Source organism: Protopterus annectens, chromosome 3.part0, assembly GCF_019279795.1.
Source record: "Protopterus annectens isolate FY-2018-M chromosome 3.part0, PAN1.0, whole genome shotgun sequence".
In the NCBI taxonomy this organism is placed as follows: Eukaryota; Metazoa; Chordata; order Ceratodontiformes; family Protopteridae; genus Protopterus; species Protopterus annectens.
Window position 1 is genome coordinate 508,317,893 of NC_056731.1, and position 15,276 is coordinate 508,333,168.

The 15,276-nt window shown below is 41.8% G+C and overlaps 1 protein-coding gene across 1 annotated transcript in view; it reads right to left on the minus strand.

Annotated features, from left to right (window-relative positions):
- Positions 1 to 2,158, minus strand: part of SNX25 (sorting nexin 25) — a 1,427,683-nt gene extending 1,425,525 nt beyond the window's left edge. The window contains exon 1 of the mRNA XM_044064925.1: positions 1,472 to 2,158. Coding sequence (XP_043920860.1) covers positions 1,472 to 1,792 — 321 coding nt within the window. The 5' untranslated portion in view covers positions 1,793 to 2,158. The remainder of the gene's footprint in view (positions 1 to 1,471) is intronic.
- Positions 2,159 to 15,276: the final 13,118 nt, after the last annotated feature.

Below are 15,276 nucleotides of genomic sequence, written 5' to 3' on the forward strand. Positions count from 1 at the left end.
GCTTAACACACACAAATGATTGGTACCAGAGCCATGGACTGAAACCAAATGCAAAAAAATGCATAATTATTCCCTTTGGGAAAGTAAATACCCCAGCTAATGACAATATAGACAGAAGCCCCCTAACACTAGACCCAGTGATACATGATTTGGGTACTCAAGTTGATAGTAATCTGAAGTTAGACCACCTTGTTTCCACAGTGGTGACAAAGTCCTATGTTGCACAACTCATAAGAAAGGGCAAGGTATTCAGATCAAAGGACATTAGAATTCTATTGTACTAGGCTCTCATCAGACCAATAATTGAGTACAACACACCCTTCTGCATGTACTTCATCAAGTATCTGCAACAGCTGGAGTGACCCCAGAGGCTTCTCACCAGGAAGGTACAGTGCACAATTAAAGTCCTATCCTACAGACTACTAAGGGAGAATCTGTGTCTGGCCTGCAGGGCAGGGCAGTCTCTAATTCAGCTCTGATTATCCTCATGGACAATGGCAGTTGGTATTAGATACCCGGGAAAAAGCCAAAAGAAGAAGAAGCATAAGCTCATACCTCTGTGAACTTCATTCACTTAACTATTGAAAATTGGGAAATTCGGGTTAAATAAGGCTAGGCTTGTAAGGGCTTTTGGGACATTAGCCTACTAATATCCTTTGAACCTATTAACCTATGTAAGTAACAACAATGTCACAATGATTTTACATACTCGGGAAAGCAGGCTGTTAAAGGTCACAGCCTTAATCCTCCATGCTAACAGCCAAAGAAAAACACCACTAAACTCACTTGCAATCAAACCTAGACTTCCTACATTAATCGATAAGAATTCTACCACTGAACCAAGAATGCACAGGGTACTGTGGTTCCTTCAGGATCTAGAAAGTTCATGTCTTGGCTCTAATACTACTTCAGAATAACTGTATTTTTTAATTTTTACTGGGTGGGTAGAAACCAGGCAATTACAAAGGATGCATTTTTGCAGACGTTATTTGAGACCACAAGATCACATAAAAGTTAACGGCATAACGATTTTGAAGGGTGTTTAATTTAACCCATCTCTTTATATCACATGTGTATGTAATGGAATGGGGGGGGGGTCTAGAAAGTTTTTTCCCCCCATGTCCCTTGAAATTTCCGAATCAGGTTATCTATAATTTTATAGAACACCTTAAAGCCAAATGGAATGGGGTTATTTTGCATCTTGTATCCCTGCCCCTTGAAATGTCAAAAGCAGGTTATCCATAATTTTGTAAAACACTTTAAACTAATGGCAATGCTAAGAATAGGCGAACAACTGAACAATCCAAAACTCTTAACGCAAAGTGCACATGTTCTTCTACAGGACAGCATAAAGCCATAACATAAGTACATCATCGGTCAAAGAATGTTGTTGTGCTATATCCAGCTGAAGGAGTAATAAATTTACGAGTACGGTGTTACGATACACACGCATCCATGGTTATCTTCTTACCAGTGATTTCAGTAAACGTGACGCCCCCGACACAGGTTTCATCCAGGTAAAGTCCGGCTTTCGTGGTAGATTGTGTTTAACCAGGACCACTAACATGATGAGCAGGACACACAGTAAGTAGATACACAAGTACGGGCAGAAGTTCAATAGCATGAAAATTAATGACAACTCGTTTTTGATATAATAAAATGCCAACACTGCCAGTAGTCCCGCGCCCACCACCAGTGTAAATCCAGGCAGAGTCGCAGGGGAGAAGCAGCTGCCAGTATTGAGAGGGGCAGCCACAACACCATCGCTCCTTGGTCCTTCCGTGGACGACATGCCTCTGCTTCTCTTGGCACTACCATCGCCCCTTTCACCAAAAAGGTCGTCCACTACGGTTTTGCCACATACAATGGCATTGTCATTTCTAAGGTAAATACAGGGGATATGATGGTGCTCCAAGTTCAGAAACAGCTCCAAGCACTACACTAGGGTTAGGCAAACAACTCATTCAGCAGCAGTCTACAAAAAACTAAGATCGAGAATTATAACTGTAGCATTGTCAAATACTGGACACATATGCTCTTAACAGCCACTAGTTTGTACAGATCATCCACACACGGCCCAGAAACCGGTGATACTACATTAGTTCCGGCAGCGAGAGCAGTTCCCAAACCAATCCATTAGAGCATGCGCAGTACTAGAAGTGCGCTGAATCTAGAGAAAGCTGCGGGTGGAAATTAGAGTTGAAGGGATGTGTTTGTTTTGGTGCGTGCGTATTTTGCCTTTTATTTGAAACGTGCCCTATAGTGATGTAGGAGGGACGTTTTTGGTACCAACAGTACCACATTTTAAACACTGTAATTCTGCTAAATCAAGTGGATACTGTCTGACAGAGATATTGCACAGTGTTATCACTGGCACCTCTCCTTTCATTCATAGAATAATCCCTATTTTGACATTTGTCACGTGTGTCCACCATGTGATGTGAGGATTAAAAAAGTTATTTTTTTCGAATATCAACTTACCTCTCAGCTGCCTAGATTTCAACAGAATGTCCAGGTTTTGGTGATTCTTTATTGTTGTAGCACAGGTGTGGGTGGTGCCGACTTGATTGACATTCCAATGGGGCTGTCAGTTAAGCACGATAGTTTCAGGTTTACTCTGTAAAGACTTATACGTTTCAGAAGGTTTAAAGTAAAAATATCCGAAACTCTAATATCATGCGTTACTGACTTAATGAGACGGGAAAAGTCTACACTCATTTTGCGAGGGGCTACCACTCCTACCCCCTGCCATACACAATTTTAAGTTCCACTGCCTGGTAGTCTTGGGGGGGGGGGGGGGGGCATTAATACAAAGGGGGGCATTAGGCTGACTTTTTAATCTCTTTCATCTCATTAAGAATATCTTAAAATGGTAAATTTATATTTATTAATTATAATTACAATATACTCTCAGTCGGCCCATGGGAGGGGCTGCTTCTCTGCCTCCTGGTGTGCCTAATACAATGACCGATATTTTTATCTCATATATTTGGTATGCACCTCATAAAATGTGTGGTCTTCTGACAAATCAGTGAGGACTGAAATCACTATTCAATGACAAACATTTGAGTTCCACATTTCATACCTTCAAAAATTAACATTGAGGCAAAACCTGTTATCATAGCAACTTTCTATGTCTGTAAAGGCAATATTTTAAAATCTGTCTCTGATTTAAGTCGTTTCCCCACCTCTCAACTGGGCGATATTGTAGTTGAGGGCCTCACCAGTTAGTTTCTTGCAGAAGTGGGCGTATCGCAAACTGAGTGACAACCCGGTCTGCATATTACTTGGGGTTTTCGCAAACTGGCAATAAATTCTATATTTCTTTTTTAACATTTTAGGCTGATTAAAACTTGCCATTATACACAATATGTGCATATCAAAGTTCAGTCATGCTGCAACACCCTGTCATACTTAAGACTTAAAGACTTAACCCCCACAACTGAGTAAAAGAAAGAAGCGGTTACACTTCCGTACGATTGCGTGCTGTACTGACAGCACTTAACCGTTCAAAGTGTCAATATGAGATTTTGGTGACTGTTTGACTATTAAAAGCACTGTGATAACGGAAACACTTTAGTTTAAATAAGAAGCTATTACGTTGTATCAAATCAATAATTTAGCAGTTGGCAGTCCTCTAAGAAACTGAAATACCCCAAGGTCGAGAAAGTGTTTTTTTTTGTTTAAATGTCTTTCATGCCATACCGGTAATTTACTTCAGTTTACTGTTATATTTACTGTCCTATTACAACATCAAGTGCACTTTTTTTCTTCGGTTGTACATTCGGAGGGAATGCATATTCATGAATGACATAGCACGGGGGGTGGGTTTTGGGCATGGCTTGCTACTGCGCATCTGGTGAGGCCCTCAACTACAATATCACCCTCAACTGTACAGATTTTCGAAGAATGTCCAGATTTTTACCTCATATTTTTGGTCCATTTTTCATAAAATTGCGGTTTTCTGGCAAATTATTGGCAAATCTTTCAAGAATGAAGTTTGAAAATAATGACAGATATTTGAATTTTGGACTTCTTATCCATCAGAAAATCCATGCTAATGCAAAACCTACTATTCTATCAACTTTCTAAGTTTGTAAGAGCAATATTTAAAAATTGTCCCTATTTTTCGGCCTTTGTTCCACTTTTACTTACAGCTTTGTCTGTCCAGATTTTTTGCTCTAAGAGGTTGAGAGATATGCCCCCTCCCCCGATTATTTTTGGCTTTATCTATATTTCTTGCGCTTAGAGGTTGAGAAGTATTCCCACATAATGAATATAAATCTGCATCGGCAAATCAGTATACACTTTGGCTGGGTACAGTAGATGTACAATCCAATGTACCTCCCATCTCCTGATGCTAAACGGAGCAGCAGTACCATTGCCACTTTTGTGGCATTATAAAAGGAAGTGATATTTTTATACTTGTATTCTGATGAAGTCCGAGGTGTGGGATGAAAGCACTTAATCCTGTTGATTAAAGTTTTTTATATTTTCACCTTAGCCTGTTCTTTTCACATGCTTATTTGTGGTTCTACGTATTGATTGTAGACTAGTGCTTGACCCTGTTAGAAGGTATGTGATAACCATTGCCTGACATGACCTCGCTATGGCAGTATGCAGATACTGGATGTGTGTGTGTGTGTGTGTGTGTGTGTGTGTGTGTGTGTGTGTGTGTGTGTGTGTGTGTGTGTGTGTTGTGCGTGGATGTGTCTATGTCTGTATGTAAGAGCCTATATATCTCTCTGAGTGATTGTATGTTATAGTCAGGTTATGCTAAAGGCATGCCTGTGTACATGTGTTTGGACTATGATACCAAACAGGGTGACTAGGAAGAGCAGAGCCATGATCTGTAGCATAGATCTAATCCACGTAGCCTTTTTATTAGACATAAGGTAGATGCAGTATGTCAGCTGTGTGTGTTTGTATGCCTGCATTGGTGTGTGTGTGTGTGTGTGTGTGTGTGTGTGTGTGTGTGTGTGTGTGTGTGTGTGTGTGTGTGTGTGTGTGTGGTGTGTGTGTGCACATGCACAGGGAGAGTGTGTGAGTAGGTCTGCGAATGAATGCTTATTGTGTATGTGTGTGTTTGTGCAGGGAGAATGCGCGAGTGAGTCTGTACATGACTGCTTATTGTAATTGTGTGTGTGTATGTGATGATATGGGCAAGTACCAGCATAGCCAGCAGGAGTTTTGTAAAGAATGATATGTCCTTTGAATATCAAACTGATTTATACAAGATGCTTGTGTTACAAATGTATTAGAACTGTATGTCATTTGTATATCAAACTGATTTGTACAGATGCTTGTGCTGAAAATGTATTTGTGAGCGTTGCTTGTGTTAAAATGTATCAACAGTGCACCCTGCTGGTATGAAAATAAATGTACATGTATTATTGCAACTGAATTAAATGTAGCAGCTAGCTTACTTTAAGAAAAATAAGGGAAATTTAAATGAGTTGTTAAACCATTAAAGCAGTGCACCACAGTGCTGAATAGGACCAGAGATGCTAGGTCTGGGAAAAAGCCTTTGTTCATTAGCTCAGTAAAAAGGGGGGAAGGCTCAGGCACTGCTATAAACATTTAGGTGTGTATTGTAGCTGTCTATGCTAAATTCCTGTGTCATCTTCAAAGGGGAATACTTTGAGAACCTAGAGTCAGGTGACTAGATAAGGTCATTCTGCCATCCCTCTTGGAAATGATATTGTACATATTACAAAGAGAAATCTCTGAATATTGAGTATTCTGTTTTGGGGAACGTGACTAGAAAGACCCTCACCCACAGCATTGTGTGTTATGGTAGTTAAGTAACTTAACTAAGAAACAGCAATTCTTTTAGATCCAGTCAGGAATATAGTGAAGCTTAGTTTAGATATTGTTTTTCTTTATTTGTCTGAGTATGTCCATCACTGTTCTTTTCAATATTTCTTATGATCTGAACTCTGTGGTTTACTGTGAATATATATTCAATATTTTTATTTTTTTTATTATTTATTATTAAATATATTTAAAGGAGAACCGCACCCACAGACTCAAAAAAACATGTTTATTTCATCATGGTTTGGTGTTTCCTACAGTTTAACACTACATTGGGACTATTTACAGGTTTTTAAATACTTTTATATGTAATTTCTGAGTCTTACCACATGGGCTCTGGCATCTAGAAGTAATTCTGATTGATTAGTCTGCCTCTAGGTATCCCACAATGCAGTGCTTGTCTGTAAAAATACATCATGCAAGCCTCTTTCTTCCTAAAGTTCCTGTCACAACATTGATTTTACATGCATGCACTGCTGTCTTTCAGTCAGTTAGTTTTAAGTAATATTTCATACCGTTCAATGACTACTTAAACCACAAACAATACAAATGCTGAAGAATAGACTTTCCAAGTGCTTTTTACTGCTGCTTCTTTTTAGAATGGCTAAACTGCAGTCTTTTGTGAAGCTTGAATTGTACTACTTTGACTCATCTCCCATCCCTCCTCTTCACACCTTACTTCCCTAGCTGTCAAAGTGCTGAGGGTAATTTGAGCTGTTACTGTGATTGACAGCTCACAGCAGGAAACTTGACTCATGTACTGTTTCCTTGTTCTAGCCTTTACTTTCTGATTGGGAAGAGGAAAGTCCAGGGAGCTGTGACATCACAGCATGGGTGGGTTTTTAGGACAGTCGTGGTGATGTCAGTTTGGGGAGGGGAATTGGCCAGAAAACTACCTATATTCAGTGGCCTTGATGACATCAATGAACTGGTGACTGCAGCAAGCTTTTCCAGGGCAGGACTTTGAAAGTGAAACCACCACAGTACAATAAGGTACTGTTCTAGTGGAGAGAAACAGTCAATTTAAAATATTTTAAATACTATATTGTTGTTTATTCATAGCATGGACAGTAAATAGGGAGAAAAAGAACAGAGAATTTGACAATTTAATGACAGAATCCCATTGTTGTCCTTTAAAACTTTTATTGTGGCTGGTCCTGTAGAAAGTATCAAACCTTTGAGAGTACTTATATTTATTTGGTGACACTGTGTGGGCCACTTCAGAAGGCCTAGCTGTCGTGGTCAACTACTATCATTTGCATTAGTATTAATATTGCACCGTATAATTAGATAGCCTTTGTTAAGAGCCTCTTAGTAACTGATTGGTGGCAGTGAATCTACTTTATAGTCTGGGCAAATCTGGCAGGTAACTTGTGCCAGCCTTTCCCAAGTGTGTGTGTGATAATAAAATCTTAAAGGATGTGTGTGTCAGCTACTTGGGGCAGGGGCACAAAGCACTGGGTTCACAGAGAGGGTGCTGGAGGACTTGGCTTGGATACTCAGCTGTGGACCTAACCCTACAGCTGTATCAGTGGGGAGTCTTGCTGGGGCCATGGAGGGAGACAGATATAGAGACATCCAGACCCTAGGCTGAGTTTGTTCCCTGTGTGCTCTTAAGGGAAATTGTACTTAATGCAGAGAGGTCTGCATCTGGAAATACTGAGTGTATCCTTTTGTATTCCAAGTGCACACCCCTCTCCAGTATCAGTGGTGAGGATTCAGGCTCCTTGATTACAGGCACAGAGTGGGGATGTCACATATTGGTGGCCATCACATATTGGTAGCAGTGGTGGACATCACATTATTGGTTGGCAGTGGAGGGATCATCACATGCTCACATGTTGAGCAGTGGTGTGAATATTAATTGAACTCCTGTAGCCTGTAAGCAGTGGTCACTAAAGAAGGTACACTCAAGCAGCCACAAAGTAGACATTTAGAGTTTCATATCACAATAGTTTTATGTATTTACTTTTTGTTAGCTCAGTTAGTCAGTGAGAGCAGGCAAGGATATCAGCAGAGGATTATGGCAAGCTGAAAAATGACCAGTTGGCTGAGATGTACCAAGCCAAGGGACTGGTATATGCCAACCTGACTAAAGGGGAAATTAATGCAGCCTTAATCACAGTGGCAGCATAGATCAACAACCAGGAGGATAACCAGTTTCGTGATGGGAATTTGCAGCTCTCAGAAACAGGACAGTTCAACTTTTCTTCAGAGGACTTAATAACCCATCTGGAGTTAAAGAAACTTGAACTGGAGGTCAAATGGTTGGAATTAGAATCAGCAGAGCCAATACAGCATTTGGAGGCTGAAGGAAAAAGAGAGACTGAGACATCTGGAAACCAAAGAAAATGAGAGGCAGAGGCAACATGGAAAGGAAATGCTGACTATTTGCCAGGGTTATGGAGGTAATGGGGAAGGGAGTAACCATACCCCAGAAGCAATAAAAGTCAGTACACATCTTCCTCAGTGTCAAGAAGGTGATAATTTTGATAGTTTTATTCATATATCTGAATGAGTATGCAAACAATATAATGTTGACCAAGTGCTCTGGGTACAGTTCCTGACTCCCTTACTCCATGGTAAAGCTGTAGCTGCTGTTTCTAAATTGTCTGATATTGATTGTTTAGACTATGGTAAAGTTAAGCACTGTGTATTACAATGTTTTAAGTTAACACCTAAAGCTTACAGCAAAAAGTTTCATGAGCATAGATACAAGGAAGATGAAAGTGTATGTGATTATATTGCTGAGCTAAGCACTTATTTTCATAGGTGGGTGAGTGGGTGCCAGATCACCACTTTTCAAGGGTGGCAGACCTTTTGGTGAGGGAACACACGCTTAGCACTTTGCGTGAGGACATGAGAATCTGGTTGGCAGACAGGGAATGCAACTCTGCAGATGAGTTGGGGAAAAGGGAGACCTATATCTAGCAATCAGGGCATCACAGCACAGGAAGGGGATACCCAGTGCTGCACATGGATATAAGGGAACCCATGGTGGTCAGCCTAAACTGCCCCAACCAAGTCTGCCAGTAACAGGGGAAGCCACTAGTTCAGGAACATGGCCAGGATCAAGAATTAAATGTTTTAAATTTAACCAGTGGGGCCATGTAGCATATAGATGTCCACTGAGACAAAGTTGGGAACAAAAGGTGGGGTAGCCAGCAAGTGGGAATAACAATGCCAGTGGTAAGTTGTCTGGAGACAACAGGGGTACCAAACTACCAGCAGAGTTTATATCCAGTCTTGGTAGATGGTAAACAGGCCACTGCCAACAGAGACACTCCTCTGATACAATCATTGTGAAGCCTGCAGTGATTAAAGAGGAGCAATACTCACTTGAGCAGGCCACTCCAATCAGAGCCTTAGGAGGGATCCCATTGCAAATGCCTTTGGCCAGAGTTCATGTTGACTGGCAGGGTAGAAAATGAAACAAGCAAGTAGGTGTGCTTGAGAATATCCATGCAGATATCTTGATAGGGAATGATTTTGATAATGCAGTAACTTGTTTGCATGTAGTGACATACGGTCAGGCTTGGAGACAGGCACGTGGGTCTGGTAGCCTTGGGGAGACCCAGACAGATGACACACCTGAAACCAGGACTGGTGATAGGGCTACTTCAGGGAGGAAGTTACCCTGTAGCAGTGAGACTGAAGGTGAGCCACAGCTGCTGGTGGGTACTGATGTTCCCTTGGACAGAGTGACTGCAAGGGCAGAGGTGAGTAGTAGTACCCAGGCTGACTGTAAGGCACTGCTGTCAGTGGATACCAGACTTCCAGTGGAAGGGGAACTGGGAAGAGTTACAAAGAGAAAGTTGAGGCAGGATCAGCTTTCAGACCCTACATTACAAGGCTTGAGGGATTTGCCTGATTCTCAAGGAAATGAGGATTCTGTATACTGGAACAAAGGGTTGCTGTATAGAGAGTGGACCCCGGAGGGAGGGTTAGAAGGTGAGGTAATACAGCAGTTGATAGTGCCTAGAGCCTACTGTCTGGCACTTCTAGCCATAGCCCACAACATTCTTTTTGCAGGTCATATGGGCATAAAGCATATCAAGAGACATATTATTATTAGTAGTATTATTGGCCTGGGATTGCCATGGATGTAACAGGGTACTGCAGGACCTGTGAGCAGTGCCAAAAGGTAGGCAAGGCAGGAGACTAGGTCAAAGCTCCTTTGATGCTGTTGCTGTGATTGAGAAGCCATTTCAGAGGGTAGCCATGGATATTGTGGGGTCTCTGAGTACCCCAAGTTCCAAAGGGAAGTATATCCTAGTGATAGTAGATTATGCTACTAGATACCCTGAGGCAGTGGCTCTGTCCTGCATTTTGGCAGAGAAGGTGGCAAATGCTTTTCTAGAGATTTTCAGCAGGGTAGGTTTCCCAAGAGAAATAATGACTGACAGAGGTGCCACTTTCATGTCAGACCTGCTGGCTTGTCTGTGGTAGTGCTGTAGGATGAAACACCTAAAGACAACCCCCTACCACCCCCAGACTAATGGTCTTGTGGAGAGGTTAACCTTTACACTAAAAACCATACTGCTGGGATTTTCAGACCAGTTTAATAGGGAGTGAGACAAACATTTGCCCCATCTATTGTTTGCATACAGGGAGGTACCCCAGGAATCCACAGGTTTTTCACCCTTTGAGTTGCTGTATGGGCATAGGGTGAGGGGACCTCTAGATTTGATTCGTCTTGAATGGGAGAGTGAGTGTGAATCCCACAAAGAGTCTATTGTGGCATATGTCATAAACCCCAACACAAGGCTTATGGAGCTCAAGGGGTTGGCCCAGGAGAACCTGGCAGGAGCCCAAGAGCAGAAAAAGGTCTGGTATGACAGGAATGCTCAAGCCATTGAGTATTCTGTGGGACAGCAGGTGATGTTGCTCATTCCTATCAGACACAATAAGCTGCAGGCAGCTTGGGAGGGACCCTTCAAAGTGGTAAGGAAGGTTAGTGATGTTAACTACCTGGTGGAACTGCTAGGCAGGAGGCAGGGACACAGATTGTACCATGTTAACATGATGAAGCCTTACCATGGTAGAGAGGTCCTTGTGTTAAGTATTTGCGATGGATGGCAGGAGGAGTCTGAGTGGGATATGGTGATCAAACTTCTCAGTGAGGCTCGGACTGACACCTCAGTGGAAGCAATAGCAGTATGCCAGAGGCTATCCCCTACCCAGGATCAGGAAATCTGAGCAGTGTTACAGGAGTTTGGGGACATGTTCACTGGGAAACCAGAGTGCACCCACCTGGTGGAGCACCATGTGGATACAGGACCCCAAAGACCTATAAAGTAGGTCCCTTACAGGGTGCCTGAGCAAGGCAGACAGGCTCTGAGGGAGGAGATACAGGAAATGTTGGAAATGGGAGTAATCTAGGAGTTCAGCAGTCCCTGGGCCTCCCCAGTGGTGCTGGTACCAAAGAAGGATGGCAGCATCAGGTTCTGTGAGGATTACAGGAAACTAAATAGTCACAAAGAGTCAGATGTTTACCCCATGCCTAGGACAGATGAAGCCTTAGAGCAGCTGGGTGTGGCTAAGTACCTGACCACTATTAATCTTACCAAGGGCTACTGGTAGGTGCCCTTGTCTCCCAATGCTAGAGAGAGGTCAGCCTTTGTGACTCCTTTCAACTTGCATAAGTTCACGAAGATGCCCTTTGGGATGAAAAATGCCCCAGCAACTTTCCAAAAGCTGGTAGATTATATCCTAACAGGAGCAGGAGATTATGCCCTTGTTTACCTGGATGATATTGCCATCTATAGCCACTCCTGGCAAGAGCACCTTCAGCATATCAGGGAGGTGCTTGGCAGATTGCAGAGGGCAGGGTTGACCATTAAGCCCAGTAACAGTCAGGTGGGTATGGCAGAGGTCTCCTACCTGGGACATTGAGTGGGGAGTGGTAAAATCAGGCCAGAACCTGCCAAAGTGTAAGCCATTCAGGCATGACCAGCCTCTGTTACCAAAAAAGCAGGTGAAGGCATTCTTAGGGACAGCAGGGTACTATAGAAAGTTTGTCCCCAATTATAATACCATAGCTGCTCCCCTCACAGACCTGACAAGAAAAAACAGGCCAAATAAGGTACTGTGGACCCCAGCATGTGAGCAGACATTCCAGAATCTTAAAGGAGCTTTGGGAGGACCCCCTGTGTTAGCCAGTCTACATTATAGCAAAGACTTTGTTGTGCAGGTGGTTGCTTCAAATCATGGGGTGGAGGCAGTACTTAGCCAGGTTTCCTCAGAGGGAGAAGAGCACCCAGTGGTATATCTCAGTCATAGACTCCAATCCAGGGATGAATGTTACACAGCTGTAGAAAAGGAATACCTAGCCATAGCGTGGGCACTGCAGAAACTTCAGCCTTATCTGTATAGAAGGAAATTCACTGTAGTTACAGACCACAATCCCTTAACTTGGCAACATAGAACCAACCAGCAAAATGCCAATTATTAAGATGGAGCTTAGGATTGCAAGCATATGACATGACAGTAAAACACTGTAGTGGGGTCAGCAATGCCAACGCAGATGGGCTCTCAAGACAGGAATGGGATAATATATTTCCAGATAGGCTTATTTCTGTCAAGCTACGTTTCTCAAGGGTCAAATGAAAAATTAGCTTGAGTCCTTGGGGGGGGGGGGTGTGATGATAGGGGCAAGTGCCAGCATAGCCAGCTGGAGTTTTGTAAAGAATGATATGTCCTTTGAATATCAAACTGACTTATACAAGATGCTTGTGTTACAAATGTATTAGAACTGTATGTCATTTGTATATCAAACTGATTTGTACAGATGCTTGTGCTGAAAATGTATTTCTGAGCTTTTCTTGTGTTAAAATGTATCTACAGTGCACCCTGCTGGAATGAAAAGAAATGTACATGTATTATTTCAACTGAATTAAATGTACCAGCTAACTTACTTTAAGAAAAATAAGGGAAACATAAATGAGCTGTTAAACCATTAAAACGGTACCCCACAGTGCTGAATAGGACAACAACCCTAGGTCTGGGAAAAAGCCTTTAGTCATTAGCTCAGTAAAAAGAGGGGAAGTCCCAGGCACTGTCAAAAACATTTAGATGTATATTGTAGCAGTCTATGCTAAATTCCTGCCTCAGTTTCAAAGGGGAATATTATGAGATCCTAGAGTCAGGTGATAGATGAGGTCATTCTGCCAGCCTTCTTGGAAATGATATTTTAGACATTACAAAGAGAAATTTCAAAGTACTGAGTATTCTGTTTTGGGGAACCTGACTAGAAAGACCCTCACCCACAGCATCTTGCCTTGCAGTAGTAAGTAAGTTAACTAGGGAACAGTAATTCTTTTAAATTCAGTCAGTAATACAATGAAGCTTAGTTTAAGTGTTGCTTTTCTTTTTTTGTCTGAGTCTTTCCATCAATGTTCTTTTCAATATTTCTTGTGATCTGAACTATGTGGTTTACTGTGAATATATAGTCAATATTTTCATGTTATTTTATTATTTATTATTAAATATATTTAAAACTTTATTGTGGCTGGCCCTTGTAGAAAGAATCTAACCTTTGAGAGTACTTATATTTATTTGGTGACACTCTGTGGGCCACTCCAGAAGCCCTAGCTGTCTTGGTCAAGTACTATCATTTGTATTAGTATTAATATTGCACAGTATAATTTGATACCCTTTGCAAGAGCCTAATAGTAACTGACTGGTGGCAGTGAATCTACCTTATAGTCTGGGCAAAGCTGGTAGAGCGAATAATCTGTGCCAGCCTTTCCTAGGTGTGTGTGTGTGTGTGTGTGTGTGTGTGTGTGAAAATTAAATCTTAAAGAGTGTGTGTGTCAGCTACTTGGAGCAGGGACACAAAGCACTGGGTTCACAGAGTGGGTGCTGGAGGACTTCGCTTGGACATTTGGCTGAGGAACTATCCCTACACTGTACCAGTGGGGAATTTTATTAGAGACCTGGAAGGAGACAGTTATAGAGACATCCAGACCCTGGGCTGAGTGTGTTCCCTGTGTGCTCTTAAGGGAAATTGTACTTGATGCAGAGGTCTGCATCTAGAAGTACTGAGTGTATCCCTTTGTATTGCAAGTGCACATCCCTGTCCAGTGTCAGTGGTGAGGATTCAGGCTCCTTGATTATTGGCCCAGCATGGGGATGTCACATATTGGTGGCCATCACATATTGGTAGCTGTGGTAGGCATCACAGTGTGGTCTATGGTAACACACAGGGTGACTAGGTAGAACAGAGCCATGATCTGTAGCATAGATCTACTTCACTTAGCCTTCTTATTAACACCCGAGGTAGATGGAGTATGCCAGCTGTGTGTGTGTGTAGGGGAGTCTGGTAGGATACTAGGGTTCTCATCTGCAAAATTCCAGTTAATGAAACATTGTCCTTGTGGGAATATGTACAAGTATGAATTGCCTAACAGCACAACAGAACAGTTCAAAGCATGGGTGTAGGATGAGTTGCATGGATGCATCACTTTCTGTGAATCCCTGCATGAGTGTTTGCTCTGCCTGTCAGTTTTCAGTAAGTCAGATTGTCTTTTGTGGGAAATATGTTCCTTTGACATTTCATATGTGTGCCTTTTATTTCATAATTTTATTCAGAATTTCTGTTTCCTACACAGTCATCAGAAAATCCCCTTTGCTCATACATCAAAGGAATTTTACTTAATTGTTCATATTTTAACATCAGTCTGGCTCGTTTGTCCCAGTATAGGATATCAATACATTTTTTTAATTTTTCCAAATATTTATGTATGTATTTATTTATTTTTTATAATTTTATACTGTGACAGAAATGGACTTCATCCCTAAGTTGGGGACAGTTAAATTTAATGACATCACTTTTATTTCAGTTTGTGATTTTGGGAAAGAGTGTCCTTATCATCACCTGCAGTGTACCCAGAATTACTTCCTTCTGTAGTTCATATCTAGTTACCAATACTAGTAAGATTTTGAAATAGGATTAGAAACTCTTTCATGTTCCAGTTGCTCCTACTACCACTGGATCTATCTAGGTGTCCTTATTTCATATTGCTCTAGTGTCTGCATGCATATCTTCATGTTTTGCAACACTTATTTCAGTACCTGTTGCAGCCAAGTGTAGTTATTTTTGTAATTAATGCTGATTTTTTTGTCCTTTTTAACTGCATGGCTTTTCCTATGTTGACCATAAACCATCCATTCCATAAGCTGGTGGTGTAGAGGAATAGAGCCCTGACAATGGTCCAAGTGCCCACAGTTTAATTACTCCTTAGATACTTTACATTATATACAGGGAAGGATGGGAATGACTGTTCTGTGGGGGAGCGGCAGAGCTTGAAGCTTACTTTCTGCATACACCCTTGGGGGGATGAGACAGAGCAAACATTAGAGGGTTGAACTTTCAGCCCACCGACCCACTGTATGTTGATAGCTTTTATTAGCATATGTGCAAGAGTACTGACACACATGAACAGAGCATTGTGGGTAACA